At 34.6% G+C, this 18,072-nt stretch overlaps 4 protein-coding genes across 6 annotated transcripts; 3 read left to right on the top strand and 1 right to left on the bottom strand.

The window, feature by feature from the left end:
* The first annotated feature begins 320 nt into the window (after positions 1 to 320).
* Positions 321 to 1,956, top strand: LOC105768997 (uncharacterized). The gene is made up of 3 exons (XM_012589330.2): positions 321 to 607; positions 1,286 to 1,344; positions 1,425 to 1,956. The coding sequence occupies exons 1-3, from the start codon at positions 464 to 466 to the stop codon at positions 1,759 to 1,761; spliced, it is 540 nt and encodes a 179-aa protein (XP_012444784.1). The 5' UTR covers positions 321 to 463; the 3' UTR covers positions 1,762 to 1,956.
* Positions 1,957 to 4,600: 2,644 nt separating this feature from the next.
* Positions 4,601 to 9,161, bottom strand: LOC105768995 (synaptotagmin-4). 3 transcript variants are annotated; one of them, XM_052629958.1, is made up of 13 exons: positions 9,057 to 9,161; positions 8,760 to 8,868; positions 8,623 to 8,690; positions 8,395 to 8,515; positions 8,162 to 8,289; positions 7,731 to 7,832; positions 7,470 to 7,544; positions 7,051 to 7,130; positions 6,645 to 6,795; positions 6,334 to 6,564; positions 5,555 to 5,848; positions 5,362 to 5,475; positions 4,601 to 5,063 (listed from the first exon to the last, which is right to left on the bottom strand). In XM_052629958.1, exons 1-13 carry the CDS (start codon positions 9,159 to 9,161, stop codon positions 4,908 to 4,910), a joined length of 1,734 nt encoding a protein of 577 aa, XP_052485918.1. In that variant the 3' UTR covers positions 4,601 to 4,907. The 3 variants fall into 3 exon arrangements, with proteins under 3 accessions (XP_052485918.1, XP_052485919.1, XP_052485920.1); XM_052629959.1 differs by having other exon boundaries at positions 8,623 to 8,669; XM_052629960.1 differs by lacking the exon at positions 8,623 to 8,690 and having other exon boundaries at positions 8,785 to 8,868.
* Positions 9,162 to 10,816: 1,655 nt separating this feature from the next.
* LOC105766753 (probable glycosyltransferase At5g11130) lies at positions 10,817 to 13,134 on the top strand. Its single transcript, XM_012586330.2, has 4 exons — positions 10,817 to 11,020; positions 11,110 to 11,267; positions 12,030 to 12,384; positions 12,472 to 13,134. Exons 1-4 carry the CDS (start codon positions 10,817 to 10,819, stop codon positions 13,132 to 13,134), a joined length of 1,380 nt encoding a protein of 459 aa, XP_012441784.1.
* Positions 13,135 to 14,459: 1,325 nt separating this feature from the next.
* LOC105771441 (probable glycosyltransferase At5g25310) lies at positions 14,460 to 17,712 on the top strand. The gene is made up of 4 exons (XM_012592910.2): positions 14,460 to 14,878; positions 15,107 to 15,276; positions 16,338 to 16,689; positions 16,848 to 17,712. The coding sequence occupies exons 1-4, from the start codon at positions 14,624 to 14,626 to the stop codon at positions 17,523 to 17,525; spliced, it is 1,455 nt and encodes a 484-aa protein (XP_012448364.2). The 5' UTR covers positions 14,460 to 14,623; the 3' UTR covers positions 17,526 to 17,712.
* The last annotated feature ends 360 nt before the right edge of the window (positions 17,713 to 18,072 follow it).

The following is an 18,072-nucleotide window of genomic DNA, read 5'->3' as shown; positions in this document are numbered from 1 at the left end:
GATAAAATTTTTTGAAAAAAATATTAAATTAAAAATCTTTTAGATTCAAAATTAATGTTTGATAAATGTGAAAATTAATTTAACAAGCTCATTTGTTGGGTTACCCAAAGTTTAACCGACAGAAGAAAAAAATTAGGGAAGAAAATGTAATAAATCACGTTAGCAAAGTCAACGGCAATCACGCTTGATCCAAATCACATATTATTATGATTGTGTCCATGGATAAAAGACAAATCAAAGAAATCGGACGGTCTCAGTTTTAGCTGTTATGCATAACTTCGAGACCCACGGTCTCTTTATCTTTGACATCAAGCACTCTTTCTAGAACCATGTGGATAATAATAATATCTCCAAAACCCTAACATAAACCCCCCAAATTCGAAAAGCATAATTCAATCTCTTAACTTTCTCTCTTCAATTGGGGTTGCTTTTTTTGTAGTGTAAACTTCTCTCAGTCTACGACATGTCAAAGGTCACGCAAATGGAAAGCCTGACCCGAAACGATGGGTTCTACTTCTCGGACAGTTTATTGGGCTTTGCACTGCAAACTATGGTTGTGGAGTCCGCCATTATTGCTACAAAATCTGTCGCTTGGTTACTCATGATGGTATAATTTTTTCTTTTGTTTTTGCTATTCTATTTACCTTCATTTTTTAAGTTGCAATTTAATTTTCTGGGTCAGTAGTTTTGAGTGGTGGTTGCTTTAATGCTTTATAAGGGTTCCCCCTTGAATTTATTGCGAAATTGACAAATTTTCTATGATAATTTGATTTCATTGTTCTAGAATCTAGAAATTTGCAATTTTCAGCTTCAATGCTGCTTTTGTTTGGAATCTTGTTTGAGACTGGGGATTTTGTTCATTTGCCTAATAGGTTTAATTCTCATATAATATGGTAGGATGTTAAGGAAGAATTTGGTTAGGATTTTGTTGAGGAAAAGATTATAGAAGACACTGTGACTTTGAAAGCATTGGTTCATTTGATATGGAGTGATAATGACATCAAGAGCAAGCGATTACCTTTTAAGATTAAGAACAATTTCGTTGTGTTGTTTGTCCTGTTGTTTTTTCTTTTTTATGTGTTTTGGTGCAAGAATGCTTGTCTGTTTGTCATTTGGTTTAAAAGTATATTATTTGTGATTCATATGGCAATGGGAAATTTCATTTTCCTGTTCCTGAAGTGGTGTCCTTTGATGTGACAATCTGCTTGCCTGTTACACTATACTCACGAACTGCACTTGGAAGAACTCTGTTTTTCTTCTCAGCAAGTGTTTGTTGTTTTCCCAGATGGGAAGTCTGCCTGATGGAATTGATAGCCATATCAAAGAGCCTGAAGCATATACAGGGTTAGTTGCAGTCTTTTTCATCTTTCTTAACTTGTTCTTTTATACGTGGATTGGGAAAATTGGTCTATTTGCTTTTTCAGGTTTCCGCTTGCTCAGCTTCATGCAGTGAGAAAACCTAGTCCTGAGAACAAGGATGCCTGTGACACTGAGGATGATGAGGATGAGGATGAGAAAGATGAAGCAGGAGATGATCAAGATGAAGATGCAGATGAGGAGGATGCATCTGGTGAAGATGGAGGAGATCCAGAAGATGAACCCGAGGCCAATGGGGATGGTGCCAGTGGAGACGAGGATGACGACGACGAGGATGATGACGACGATGACGACGATGATGGTGAGGAAGAGGAGGAAGAAGAAGAAGAGGAAGACGAGGATGAAGAGGAAGAGCTTCAGCCACCGGCTAAAAAGCGAAAATGAGCTTGAATCTCTTCTTGTTTTTTATTGTCTTGTTGAGGTTAGGGGTATGGTGTAGTTGGAAGTTAGAATGAGCCGATTCAAGTTACGGACTAAGGGTGTCTGTCTAAATTAGGGTAGAGAACATTGTGAAATTTCTGGAAATCAGACTTGTTTGATATTTTCCTAATATACGGTTCTAGCACCATTGTATTATAATCTTTGCTTCAATTCTTTTCTCCTAATCTCTTCTGTATGACTTTGCTCCTTCAGGATTTCATCTATGCATCACCACCTTAAATATGGTACTGCGCATGTGGTTGCTTCCAACCATGCTCCAGCTTACGGCTTTTTGTTGATTCCAACAGGACGCTTGGTAATTTCTGATGAATGTCTAATGTTTTTTCAGTAAAAATGGGATGGGTGAGAAGTAAGGTGGAGGGATGAAAGGAAGGCACTGCCTGATCTTTGACCGACTAAATTCATTCAGGGAGGAAATTCCTACCGGTTATTGACTGTTGATGTTAGAAATATTTTTGTCATTTCTCTTTTTTTTGTTCTCCTTGCCTCTTCTAGCCTTCGGTTTTTAGTGAAGTTGCTTACGCATTCGAAGTTACAATCCTCCTTTTTTTACTCAACTGAACTACAAGAGAAGTGGCAAAATATTTATGTTTAAGTTTTTAGTTGAAATCAGTTTCACCTTCGGTTTATGAATAACTTCTTATGATTCTCAGGAGAATTCTGCAAAACTTGAAATAAAGAACAAAAAGAGAAAAAAAAAAGCCTTTATAGTTTTGATTCTTTGGTAATTTTGGCAATGCCTCTTCGAATATATTAGTTGGCAGAATCTTTCTCGATTTGGTATAAGTTGTTGGCAAGAATATTGTTGTTGCTTAAAATACGTTAAAGGCAAGCGAAAGTTATCTGCCTTTTAAGACGTCGAGCTGAATCTGTAACACTTAACCATATAATTCGGAATGACTGGTTTCCAACAAAAGAATCAATTGTAAGATGAGATTCCTTTTATCTTCACAATGTGGAAGTATTCCATGCTTGACTTTCCTGGCGAAAACTATTTTGCCGATGTTTCATATATCCTGAAACGATCATTGCAACTAAAATACATGAATACAAATCACTAAGCAGGAGCTCTAACTAAGCCTCAGATCTGTTGAACTAAACAAAAACACCTACGCCTCAAATCTAATTTCAAGGGGAGGAACCCCATAGTACCTCTGCAACAATGGTAGCAGTCTCTGCCTCAGAAATAGAGGCTTCTCTGACCCTCCTCAAAATTTCTAGCTTGAATTCTATCTTCTCCTTTTTACTTAACATTTCTCCTGCTTCTAATTGCACAGCAAATCTTGCAACACAACCTTCAAATGGGCAGTTGCCAACATAACCCTCTTCATCGCATTCCATTTTTGGGTCTGATTTTGAACCACCTCCATTGTTTGTTCCATTTTCATCATCATTCGATTGCTTTTCTAATCTCTGCAACTTCACCAGCTTCTCAACCAACCCTGCTTCGAGCATTGCTTCAATGGCTTCTCTTCTCCCATAATACGCGATTCCAAGTATGCAATCTAAGGCTCCAACTTGAATCGACACATTTTCCGAGCTTAAAAGGCTTATAATTCTAGGGATTTCTTTGTGTGCTTCTAATTCATCAACCAAAGGGATTCTAATGAACTTGATTAGCAAAGAAAGAACTCGAATCGAACAACAAGATGGCATTGATATTAAAGCTCGAACAGTTGGACCCATTAGCACCAGTCCCACAAAAACATCTTTATTGAATCTAATCAATGAAGCTATTACTAGTGCTACCTGGTCCTGAATTCTTATAGAGCATGATGAATCACAAAGTAAAAGTTCAAGGATTGAGAACACTTTGGCTTTCAAAATTAAATCTTGAAAATAACTATCAAAACCTTGCGATAAACGCTTCTCAAACTCGGCCAAAACCTTCACTTTCTCATCCTCGTCATCCGAACCTTCAAGTGTTTCCACAAGGTTTTGAACGCTTTGTCGGTCGAAATAGGCTTGGATTTCAGTATCGATTGAATAAGCAACTTGGTAAATCTTGTAGTTGATGATTTGGCGTCTGAGGATGGAAGGCAGGGTATAGCCCTGATATTTTTGGAGCTTTTCAAGCAGGGTTTTGAGGTTGCAAAGTAGCTGAGAGAGCTTGGAGAGATGAGGGTCGTTGCTAAGTATGGGGTTCGCATCCTTTTCAAGGTGTAAGAAAGGTTCAAGGGTGGATTGGGGTTCATGTGTTGAAAAAATGGGGGTTTTCTGCAGATCTTTAGAAGCTTTTTGAAGGGACGTTAGCAGTGAAAATAACTGTTGATTGTCTTGGTTTGATGTATGATCCATTTTTCAGGGATACTGCTCAGATTCGAAGCTTACTGCATGTGGCGTGAAGGGAGAAAAGAACCTGAGAGTGCCTCTCAACTACCAGTCCATACATATAATTATATGACCAAACCTTCAATTAGTTTCATCAAGGGCAAAAACCTCATAATTATCACAAAATCCTAATCACTATTAACATATGCGAGAACCTTCTACTGTTTCTACACGCATTCCAGTTTCAATTCAATATCTTAGCTATCAACAAACGACTGTCCTTTCAATCCAATTTGTTGTTTGTGATTTACTGGTTTCGCCGATGGTAGTGGACCAACCCTAAACACAATAATACAAAAACAGATACAATACATGAGCTTAGTCATTTACTTGACACACTAAAAATAGATGGGTTTTATTCAATTTATCAATTGAAATTATTTTCTTTATACAAACAAGTCCTAATTTATTGTGAATAAGAAGGTTTAAAGTGTTCAAGCAAAAAGAGGGCCGAAACCCTCGAAATGGGCCATCGATGGGTAACAGTGCAATTGTCATGCTGTCGTTGCTACCAAGTAACATGACAGAGAAATCGACCCGAATATAACCGGATTGGTTTTTAAGCAAAATTTCTAGCAGCTTAAATAGAAAAGAAAATTCATGACGATCTACACTGAAGAAAACAACAGGCTGACATCCATATATCCATTTCCTCGATGTTAGATTACATAGCTTGAAAATTAGCAAGCATTTTATTTATCTCTTCATCAGTGCCAGGGAGGAGATGCCAAGGATATTGGTCTGAAGAATTTTATGTTTCATTGAGTATCACGGTCACGGAATACTAACTGAGGGCTCCATTTTAAATGGAGATGAAGATTTCCTGATTTAGCACCATCTATTGTGAAATTGTCTTGAAATTCCCCTTCTAATAACACCCTAGTGAGTGTCATGACGATTCTTCCAATTTTTTCCTGAAACATTGTTTTAGCAATGCTTAAACACCCTGATTAAAGCAACGAAACTTAAATTCCAGCAACTATCCAGATCTCTACTTTGTCACCTCTGCAAATGGTGATGAACAGTCTTTTTTATTTATGTGGGAAGCAACACCATGTCAAACAATTTTTTTTTTTTTGGTGATGTATTGGTTTTTTGAGCATTTAGTGGAATTCTATTTCAGCAAGGATGCCATAAATTGATGGGGAATTACCAGCCAGAAGGGAACAAAAAAGAGAAAAAGTTGCAACTGAAACTACAGTGAGAGTTTACCTTCCTAAAAGTGTCGTGGTCCCAAACTTCAATGATTAACATTTCATGTAATGCATCTTCCACTACAAAGTCGAAGGTTTGGTTCCAAACTGGGTTCAAGGTCTCATTAGCAACCTGAGAAAAGGGAAATGTTTGAATGTGAAAGCCAAAAAGGCACCGACCAAAAACAAAAGAAAACCTAAAAGCAGCTCACCCTTGTCTTGGATTTTGTCTCGGATTTCTTCATTGTGAGGACCACAAAAGGGTCTGCCTTTCCATTAAAATCAACTGGTGGCAAGTTTTCACCTGATATAACTAACACTGACAGTACTCCTCTAACAATGACCTCTCTTTTCTTTTGACCCGCTTTTTCAGGAGCAAGAGCTTCCTTTACACTATTTGGAGATTTAAGGGCCTTCTCCAATGATGTCAATGAGAAATCAGCGTCAAATGGATTCTTAAAGGTGCTATCTGTGCCATAAGGGTTGTAAAGGAGCTCAAGCTGCACCTATTGGAAAGAAATCATGAAATTATCAGGAACTGCAACATCGAAGTTGTTTAAGATTTTGTAAAAGATAAACTTCATAACCGATGCAGGAGAGAAATGTTATGAGCGAGAATTATTTTAAAGGATTAAACACTGAAACCACATTTTCTCTTCTTTATGACATTAATTTGTTTTTTCAGTGGCATGTATGGTTTTCTTTCAAGAAAACTGGAAATTCTACAGCTATCATTCTTCCAATTCATGGTGGCAATGTCCCTGCGGATGAAAATTGCCTTTAACTTCCTCAAATCTGTAGACTCATACCAGTTACTATTGATAAAAGGCAAACTTTAAAAGCATTGTCTCTAGATTAGAAATGTGTGATCACGTTTTGGATTAACATATCATCTATGGTTTCGTCTCTTTGACTGTGAAAAATGAGCTCATCTTGTTCATGCAAGTGTTGCAAGCATAAAAAAGTAAATAGAAGGAAAAGGGATCCCCACCTGACCCCTGTATTTATTATCTCTCTGGACTAGTAAATCCTTGACCAGTTTCAGCCATACATCCTTCACTTTACCGGGTTCAAGCTCCTTTAATGCTAATTGAGCACAGCCTATGAGTTCAGCACATTGAACCCCTTCATCATCAAAGACTTTTATGGTCAAGTGTTGAGTGGACACATCCTCTACAATGAACTCAAAGTTCTCATTCCAAATTGGATTCAACTGGTTATCCTGAATAACTATAGAGTTAAAACATCAATCCTGAATAACTATAGAGTTAAAACATCATTTGCAGATGGTAAGTATTGTACAATGGTTTTACTCCTTTTCGTTTTATCTGGAAGTGGACGTATAAATAAGACAGCAAAAGGATCAGATTTCCCAATGATGTCCTTATTTGTTAGTTCCTTGGCTTGCACAAGCTTCACATCTAATGTTCCAACTGGTTTCAGCTCCAGACCACTGGTAAAGGGTTAAGACTTAAGAGTATAATCACAGAAAAACAAGAGCTAATCACTAGGAAAATCAAAAAGAAAATAAGCGCTTGAGATTTTAGTTTTCCTGTAAACATAAATAGGGTATTCTTTGGGAACTCAGATTCCAGCTTTGTCATGTCACAACATTACACTAGGACAATCACAGAACATTATTGATTATAGGTGCTTAAACTCTTGAATAATATTCATTGTAGAAAGAAACTTGACCAGCTTAGCATACCTGTAATCCCCAGGTAATATGGGTACAATATTCCTGACAGGCCATGTTATAGAATCTTCAACAGCATTCCTGATTGTTTCCTGTCAGTGCAGAACTGTAAAATCAGTTCATCAGAACCACATTTTATCATAATTTATACTCTCAGTGGTTCAAGAACTCATGAAAAATTCAATGCAATACTTCTCTATGTAAACTATCATGAAATTCTGGCTCACAAATGATTGTTAACAAACAGGGTTGTATTGTTAACAAACAGGGTTGTTCACTTCCATCTTGGAAAATCTACTGCTAACTTTGCACTCGTTTAATTTGCCTCCATATTTTTCCAAGTCAATTTATATTTCGAAGGCCTTAATCAACACAATATACAAATAATAGGGAAATAACAAGAAAATATGGGGAAAAAGGTTTCTCCACACCTCAATGGCATCAGAAACCCCGGGTATTGATGATAGATCACCTCCAATAACTTTTAGTGTAAAGTCAAGATATCTCTGTAGGAAGAAGCATATAAAGAACTCACGATATCAATATACATATTTCTAGCATTGATGAGTTATTTCTTTACAGCAAATAATATTTTCAGCTTTTATTTTTTGCATAAGCTGTGAAGGAGCACAAATATATGGTCAATCAAGTTGGTAATGTAGTGTAATGTTAACAAGATTATTGCTATTTACCTTCTCTCTCAAGGAATAGGCAACAGCTCCAAAACAAGGAAACTGAGCAACAAGTGGTTTGAAGATTAACCTGAAAACCCCAGTGAACCCAATATCTTTTACCTAAATGAACAAGTATAAACCAAGAGGTGTCAAGGAAAATACATAAACATGAAAGCTATGGATACAGTAAGCTAGACATATCTGATAATGAAAGCACGCCCATGTATTGCTACCAGCAAATTTTAAACACGAAAACAGATGGACTTTAGCAAGGTGGATGAATATCATTAAACAGATTCCCTCCGCTTTAATACAAATAGCACTTACAAATATACACATATAAAGCAAATGTGCTAATTTTTTACCAAGAAGAAGAGGTTTCTATCAAATACATTTAACATTACAATCAAGAAAGGAAGTTTTAAGCATGAACAATAAGTAAAGGTTACCTGCACCGGCAGGCTAACACCGAGTTTGGTGTTAATATTAAGCACAATGTTGGGGTTACCATCCCACTGCATATCCATCTCCATTGTGATTCCATCAGCACCACTTTCGCTCTCAACGATGGAAATACCTAAAGAATATTGGCAAATTGTCATTCGATTCACTGATACACTATTATTATATAAGATATTCTCAATATTAACAGAAGACAAAGTTGTAAAGAACAAAAATGTACCTGTAAATTGTGGTGCAACCGTACCAAGAGTCAACTTGTCAAACTTCATAGATGATAAGATAGCCGGTGTATATTGTTCAAGAATTGGCTCAACACTCGCTCTTATTAATTCTGATGCTGCCTATACCATCATAGGCAAAAGGTATAAAAATGCTTCTCCTTTGATATATATATATATATATATTCTGAAGTCTAACTAACATTAGTAGTTAAAAAATAAACAATTACCTCGTCAACCGATGGCCAAATCTTTTCAAGTTGGACGTTAAGCCAACCTAACTGTATTTGTGAAGAAACTAATATTAGTAGCGACTCGATGGTAACAACATGAGATAGATATATAATCTGATAATGATGGATCTAACTCAACTTCTGGCGCTGAGAAAAGACAACCCAAGGTGGATAAAACTGACGTGGTAAGATTTTTCTTGAATCTTGCACTGTCAACCTTGCAAATGCAGCGATCGTCCTTGCCTAACATAATGTGTCACCAAAACCCAGTAGTTTGTTAACCATCAGAAAAACACATTTATTTGCTTCATACCCCAATACTTAAGGGGAAAATTTTACGTGCATGAAAGCAAGAGAAATGAAATGTACGTCAGGAAATGAAAGAAGGAAATCGTAAAAAGCTGGATTTTGATTTATATGAATGGAAATACCAGATCAGTACGACGAGTGGATCGAATTTTCCCATATCGAGCAAAAGCAATGATCAACCCGATGCCAATGGAAACTCCAAGGAACACACCGAAAAAGAAAGCCATAATTTTGTTTAGTATTGTTACAACCCCAGGTAATGAATCTAGGTGAAAATATATGAAAATATATTTTATCATTTACGGAAGAAGCTAAACGAAAATTTGGCATCCGGGTGTTGTTATTTATTCTGCATTTGATATGACATAATGAGAAGTTGATTTTTTTGGAATTTTTGAGAGAGTTAATTTAAGTTTGAATGTATTAGGATAATTGATTTTAATAATACTTATTCTAATATTTATTATGGTTGTAATTGTAATTATAAATTTTAAAAAAGGTTTTACTGCTTAAAACAGTAAAAATAACAGTAGTTAAATAGAAAAGGTCCAGGCTTAAACAGTGGAACTTGGACCTTGGGATCTGATTCTTGGGCTCTTATAGGACCTAAACAGTGGAAGTGGCCCAACAATTTCTCTTTCATTTGCCACTTGTAAGTTGTTCCTCTCAAATCATCAATGTCTGTTTCCCGTTTCACGCACGTCTAACTGATTATTTATTATTATTTATTCAAATTTAAAGGTTTCCTTATTATATTGTTTTAGTTTTAATCTTAACGGTTTCAGTTTAGTATAATTATTTCGATTGATACTTTTGAATTTAATCATAATTATCCGTTGATTGGAGCGGAGAAAAAATAAAAACATAATTATTGCATTATCCATTGTCTATTAAGAAATCGCACCTGCTAAAAATTTGATAAGCTCGTTTTTATAAATACTATATACGTTCAAATCACTTTTTTATTTATAAAAATAACGTCACCTGTGTTCACAATTTAGTTAAAATCGAATTAATCGACCGACATGATCTAGTTCGGTTAATCGGTCGATGGTCAAATTTAGTTCAGTCAAAAGCCAGTTAATGATTTTTTTGAATTTCTGTTATCAGATAATTAACTGAATTAATGTTTGTTGTTTTCAAGACTTATGTAACGTTTGGTTGTTAACTTATTTATTATTTTCACTTCCATTTAAAGTTTTTTGAACTATTAAATAAAAGAAAATGAACATTAGCAATGTATTTTTATATGTTTTATATTTATTTTAATCAAAAGACAAAAACATATAAATTTCGGTTAATTCGGTTAACCGATCGAATTAATTAAAATATTTCCAATCGGTTAATAATTTTTTTTTTAAAAATCAGCTAACAGGTAAAAGATTTTTACATTTTGAGTATTTCGATTAATAGTAATTCAATTCGGGTATTAAACGAACCGACCGTTTGAACACCCTAACTGCCGTATAGGCTATCTATAAAAATTCATCATTAACTATATATTGATCATATGGTCATCAACACCAAGTATTTCAATTAAATTCATGTTATTAACATTAATTTTATATTATTAACTCAGTTTTTTAAATACCACATGCAGTATATGTTGCTAAATCTAGTTATTAACATGGACTAGAATTTCTAAATCCCAAAAGCCCATGGGATAAGGTGACTTGCCAAATAACTAAAAGGTGTGACGGTTTGAGATTTGAAAATTTAAGGATTAGAAGGCAGACATAACTAAATAAGATCAGAGAGATTTGATGTTTGTTGAAAAAGGAGTGTTAGTGATTCACTAAACCTCTGCTTCTTCATACAAATAAAAACTTGACTTTACATCACAGGCCACAGAGACCAATACTGCAGTCAGTTGTTCATTTCTATGGCTGATCCGAGTTGCACCATCCCTTTCTTCGTATACCCTTCTATCTTCCTTATTCTCTTCTTCACTTCCATCAATCACCACTACCGTCTCTACTCCTTTTCTTCTGTTATATCCAATCACACTAAGGTTTCCCGAGAAAATTATTCTGACATTTCAAACTCTCATACTCCAATTAGTTCTGCTCCTGATTTTCATAATGATGTAAGCTAATATAACGAAAGCATAATGGTGGGTTTTAGTTTTTTATTTTATTTTTTTGAAGTTTTGTGTCGTTTATTTTGTGTTAACAGGCGCAAAAGAAGATCCAGATTGAGGTTTTGGAAGAAGAGTTGGCGATGGCAAGAGAGGCCATACGAGCGGCATTTCGGTCTCGGAGTTATACTTCCAACAGGCCGGAGAGTTACGTTCCCAAGGGATCAGTTTATAGAAACCCTTACGCGTTTCATCAGTTAAGAAACATCCTACTCATTTCTTCTTTACCTTAGCGTGGCTTTTAATACATTAGTTTTTGAATCATATGAAGAAGAACCAGTAGGAAAGTGACTTGCAACTTTACTGCTTATTAATGCAAGTTCAGTTTAATTTTCTGCATGTAGTTGCATTGGGCCATAAATCGGGCAGGATCCTTAAAGGTTGAATCAAGGTTATATTTCATCTAATTGATATTACTCTATAAGTATGAGACCATCAATTGGAAGAGTAGAAAGTCAAAAAAGAACGGCTAAGGTTGCCATCGATTTAAAGCCTATAAATGGTAGGGTATGGTGAATAAAACACTGAAAATAGAACCTTTCCAATGAAATTTTCCCTTTTGTGATTTGCACACAGAAAAACTTGCATTGAAGACTGTATAGCCTTGATAGTATAATAGAAAGAAGATAGGGTTCATAACTTTCTGCTTCCCTCAATCAATAAGTCGGTTATCTCTTCGTTGTCAATGTTTTGAAGTCTCTATATTCTTTTATACTCCAAACACTATCGATTTCTAGATGGTCCCAAGTTTATAAATTTAAGGATGCTTTGCATACAACGAATTGAAAACTACCAGTTCCATTTTCAATTCATTGGTCACATGATATATTCCTTCATTTGTCAAACATGCCAAGGACACGAAATCCCAAACTTTACTATCCATGTTTCCTCTTCTTCTTCTTTTTAATTACTAAAAGTTAATAATGAATCGATGTAAATATTTTCGATGTATATTCAGGAGCCACATTGAAATGCAGAAGCGATTCAGAGTGTGGACATACAAGGAAGGAGATTCACCGCTATTTCATAATGGTCCAGTAAATGATATATACTCAATTGAGGGGCAATTCATTGATGAGCTTGAGAGCGATATTTCACCATTTTTAGCTCGAAGCCCCGATGAAGCCCTTGCATTTTTCCTCCCTGTTAGCGTCGTGAATATTATAAAGTATGTTTACAGGCCTTATACGAATTATTCTCGTGAGCGCCTTCAGCACATAGTGAAGGACTACATTGGCATAGTATCAACCAGATATCCCTACTGGAACAGAAGCAATGGAGCCGATCATTTTATGATCTCTTGTCATGATTGGGTACATATTTTACTGTACATAATATATGTTGTCCGTTTTGTTCATCTTTATGTCGAAATCATGAAATTAGAGAATTGGTTGTTTCAGGCACCGGATGTTTCAGCTAAGGACCCGAAGCTTTTCAAGAATTTCATTAGAGTTCTTTGCAATGCCAACTCCTCTGAAGGATTTAAACCTGAAAGAGATGTTTCAATGCCAGAAGTGTACATTCGTTTTGGGGCTCTTGCACAATCCCAAAAGAACCGACCCCCAAACAACCGTTCAATCCTAGCCTTCTTCGCAGGCGGCGAACACGGGGACGTGAGAAAAATACTATTCAAATACTGGGAGAAAAAAGACAATGATATTCGAGTTTTCCGATATCTCCCCAAAACCCTAAACTACACTGAGCTAATAAGCCAAAGTAAGTTTTGCCTTTGCCCTAGTGGGTACGAAGTGGCAAGCCCAAGAGTCGTAGAATCGATACTTTCCGGTTGTGTTCCGGTGATTGTTTCCGACCACTACGTGCTTCCGTTCAGCGATGTCCTTGACTGGAGTAAATTTTCCGTTTATGTTCCCATCGCAAAGATACCGGAAATCAAAACAATACTGCAAGGGATTTCTCAGGAAGAATATTTGGAAAAACAAAGGAAGGTCCTCAAGGTGCAAAGACATTTTGTGCTTAATCGACCAGCCAAACCATATGATATAATGCATATGGTGATGCATTCAGTATGGCTTAGGAGGCTTAACCGAAGACTATCAGATTAATATGCTTTATGTAAATGGCAATTATGATATATATATGTACTATTTTATAATAATTGAAATTTTTTATTTTATTTTTTAAAAGAGAAAAAACGTAGTAAGAAAATTAAAAGATGTATATATATATATATATATAAAATGAGACGACAATTTTTTCTAATTTAAACTTATAGAGTAAAAAAAATAAAACCTTACTAATTTACTAATATTACATTTTTTTTGGTGAATTACAATAACAGCGCAAAGCCTGAACAATTAACGGGACTATTGCAACTCGAACTCAAACCACACGTAGACAATGAGCAACCTTAACATCAGGCTATTACATAGGTTCATACAAATTTAATTTTTAACATCCCATTTCTAATAAGATATTTATTACAACTTATTATTTGTATTTCTTTTTAAAAATTAATGAAAGTATATTAATTAGTTTATTGAATTATAGATAAAATGATAAAAGAACTAAAACTTGAATTAAAGTGTTTTGTTGACAATAAATTTGATCATCGATTGATTCTATCTATATATTTATATTTTATATATAATTTGATTAATTAAATTGACATAACATGAATTTGATTTATAAAATTATTTAAAAATTATTTTTAAAAATAATGAATTTATGATTTTTTTAATAATCTCATTAGAAATCTTGATCATATTCACTTGTTTTTTGACACAATGCCTATAACTATCAATAACCCCTTTCCAACCCATAAATAAAAGGACAATGCACTTCAACGCAATCAAACCCATGTCCTCTTGCATTGGCAACAATGCTTATACAGAATCAATCGACATGATTATGATATTGTTATTTGTTGTTGGGGATCAACACGATTAAGCAACGAACAAATAAAAAATAGCTAAATAAATTGATAAATTGAACACACAATTTTAACGTGGAAAAACCCCTTTAAAGAGGATAAAAAATCGTGGATAAAAATAATTTTACTATAATGGCAAAAAAACGAAGAATATAAAAGATGGAGATAAAAACTGAATCTTGAAACTTGAAAATAAAAAACCCTCAAAACGTAAACTCGGGCTAATTTCATAGGTTAAATAATAATACAAAAATCTACATTAATCAAAATTCGACTGAAATAAATAAATAAAATTTAACTAAAAAATTATCTCTCAAATTATTGAAATATGAGTCATACCCAACATTTATATATATATTTAAAACAAAATCCTATCTATGCTTGATTAGCGTGGTGTCTAATCCAACTTTTCGTGGTAAGTAACCTGACCACTCCCTCCAACGGATATTTAAAAGGGCCATACAAAGGAGAGCTAAACTAAAACATTTGCACTACAGCTTCTTCAGTCTAATTCTTTCTCCACCCACCACACCTCTTTTAATTTTATTTTTGCAGAAATTGCCGTTTTCCCTCGCTTTCTCCTTCATAATTTTCTCAAGAAAAAGGAATCGCACTATCCAAACACATGGTTTCTAATTGAAAATTAAAAGAGCTTTCCCAACATGGAGAGTTACTATAGATATTCAGTGTCCGCTTTCATTTTGTTATACTTATGTGTTTTCACGATACCTGTGGTTTTCTTTAACTATGATCACTTCAATCCCTTCATGAATTTCTCTAATTCAACTCTTGAATCACCTGGACCAAAATTTGAGTTGCAGAGACTGATCGTTTCTACTTCTGATCAAATCAGAGCTATTGGTACCAGCGGATCAACTTATGATCATCAGCACCTCAACCGAAACACCACTCTTATAGTCTCTCTCTCTCTCTCTCTCTCTCTCTCTCTCTCTCTCTCTCTCTCTCTCTCTCAGATCGAGAAATAAAGCCGTTATTTATAACTTTGAATCTTGATGATAAATGTTGGAAATTAAGATCTTAAAGCGAGATCTTAATATTTGCTTCCATCTTTCACTTCAATTTCTTTTTTTATCATAAATTGTTAATGAAATATGATTAATTATATGTCAATCGTTTTATTACAGAGAGAAACGAAGAAACTAAGCAAAGAACAAATGTTAGAACAAGGACTAGCTAGAGCTCGAGCTTCGATTCGCTCGGCGGCAATAGCTCGGATCGTCAGGACGGCTTCTTTCATGAACGACAATGACGTTCTCGTTGGAGATGTCTATCGTAATCCAAGTACATTTTATCAGTAAGAATTGATTAATTTCTTCTTTTTTTTTAAGAAAAATAATAAATGGAGGAATTAATTAACCTAGGCCATGCTTCTTAGTTAATATGGTTACCAAAAAGAGGTTTCGAAATTTCTTTGCTTCCAAGATATAGTAAATCAATTATAGATATATTTGGCTACCTTTATATTTTTGTATAATGGAAAGAGACTCGAAGAATTGAGAACTTGTTTTCTTCTGACTGAAGCCAAGGCGGGGAAATTAAAATGAAATGAAGACTTGCGCACTCGCCACCGCACTCATGTCTCTTTTCCACCATACTCTATACCGTATTATCATAGCTAGCTACTGAAAAAGCGGCGCTATTGCTTTTACACATATGGAAAGTAATTGCTGTCCTCAATTTGAAAAAAATAAAAAACTTATATTTTAAATTTAATTTAATTTTTTTATATAATATATTTTAGAAATATTAAAAACATAAATTGATTTTAGAATTTTCTTTTATTCAATCTATTTATTTATATACTATTTCTATATTTTATATCTACATATTGTATAACTATATGCATGTGTGTGTTGGCGGGTTATGTGATATGCAAGATAATAATGATCAATGGCTTTGGAGCTGGTTAGAGATATAGTGTGCTTCAGACAGTTGTCCAAGAAACAAAAATTTCAATTTGCTTGATAAATTATTACTCCACATGTGAGAATATAATATATACGGCAGTAGTAAAGAGCTGTGCTGTCGTTACTTATAGTAAAGTTGGTGCGAATATGACAAGACAAGAGGCCTCAAAGTCTCTTTAACCAATCTTAAACATAAATTTAAGGTTAGGAATTTGAGTTTTAACAGAAAAAAAAAAAAAAAAAGTCTTTTACGCATTTTCGAGTATATATACTCATAAAGATCAAGATCTCAAATTCTTGACATTTCATCATGTATCTCCTATGTCATTAATGATGATTTTGCTTGTATTCATATACTATTTCTAATAAATCATGGACTGAGTGTCCAAATCATGACAAAAATAAATTTTAGATGATACCAATTTTTTATGTCAAATAATTCACACAGGAGTTACGTAGAGATGGAGAGGAGATTCAAAGTCTACGTGTACACTGAGGGAGAGCTGCCAATAGTCCACGACGGACCATGCAAAAATATATACACGATAGAAGGTAGATTCATACACGAGATGGAGCATGGAGCTAAGAGGTTTAGGACAAATGATCCTCAACGCGCTCACGTTTACTTCATGCCCTTCAGTGTCGCCTGGATGGTCAAGTACATTTATACGCCACTGAGTTTCGACATTACTCCTCTTAAGCACTTTGTTTCTGATTATGTGAAAGTGATATCCACCAAGTATCCATTTTGGAATCGAACTCATGGCGCTGATCACTTCATGCTTGCTTGTCATGATTGGGTGAATTTCTCTTTCCCCGTTTTTCTCTTTTTCTTTTCTTTTTTTTTTTAAATTCGGGAAATTAAATTAGAAGCAATTTATATAACTGGCCAAACATCTGTAATATCAGGAAATACGCCATAATTAAAAAAACTCTCATTTCATGCTCCTTTTTGCAGGGGCCCCATGCATCACAAGGCAACTCACTCCTCTACAACAATTCAATTCGCGTGTTGTGCAATGCCAACATCTCCGAAGGCTTCAATCCACAAAAAGATGTAAGCCTTCCCGAAATCAGCCTCATCGGTGGCTACTTATCCCCCAAACTCATCCACCCACCTCCGCCCAATGCTTCTCGACCGTATTTTGCTTTCTTCGCCGGCGGACTTCACGGCCCAATCCGCCCATATCTCCTCCAACACTGGAAAGGCCGAGACAATGACATGCAGGTCTATGAATACCTCCCAAAAAACAAAGACTATTACTCTTACATGCTCGAATCAAAATTTTGTCTATGCCCAAGTGGGTATGAAGTTGCCAGTCCAAGGATTGTGGAGGCCATATACTCTGGATGCGTGCCGGTTATTTTGTCAGATAACTATGTTTTACCTTTCAGTGATGTATTGCGGTGGGAGGCTTTCTCAGTACAGGTGGAAACAACGAAGATTCCTAGATTGAAAGAAATTTTATCAGCAATTCCAGAAGAAAAATATCGGAAACTTCAAGAGGGTGTGATAGTTGTGCGCCGACATTTTATGTTAAACCAACCTCCTAAGAGATTTGATGTGTTCCACATGATATTACACTCAATATGGGTTAGGAGAATTAATGCAAGACCCAATAGTAATAGATCTTAATTCATTTCACATTACGTAGTACTAGTCATAGATTATCCACTTGTTTTAGTTCTCTTCCAACTTACTTCTTTTTAAAAGTTACTATTTTTGTTCGTCAAATTTATATGTGTATGTCATACGCAAAGGAGGTTAAGTTGTGTTTATGCATTTTAATATATAAATTATATACAAGTTTATTATTATTAAATTGATAAGAAGAAACTATACATGAAAGAAAGATAAAGACCGACAATTTTTTTTATTTACTTCACAATATTAGGATTATAAATGAAAAAATTTATATTTATCTATTTTAAGTGGTTATTGTTAAATTCGTGTTGGTTTAGAATTTTGAAATTATATATGTTAATGTTGGTTTTAAATTAAATGAACACATGTTCATAAATATATAATTGAACTCATGAATATTAAACAAATAAACAATAAATAAAAATATATTTTATTCTTTAAATATAAAATAATCAAGTATAAATATTAAATTTTATATTATAAATAAAATAAGCACATAAAAGTTATAAAATAATTATATAACAATAAAAATAAATGA

The sequence above is a fragment of the Gossypium raimondii genome, chromosome 5, assembly GCF_025698545.1.
Source record: "Gossypium raimondii isolate GPD5lz chromosome 5, ASM2569854v1, whole genome shotgun sequence".
NCBI lineage: Eukaryota > Viridiplantae > Streptophyta > Magnoliopsida > Malvales > Malvaceae > Gossypium > Gossypium raimondii.
Note: the sequence above shows the minus strand (reverse complement) of the source record. Positions and strands in the feature narration are given on the sequence as shown.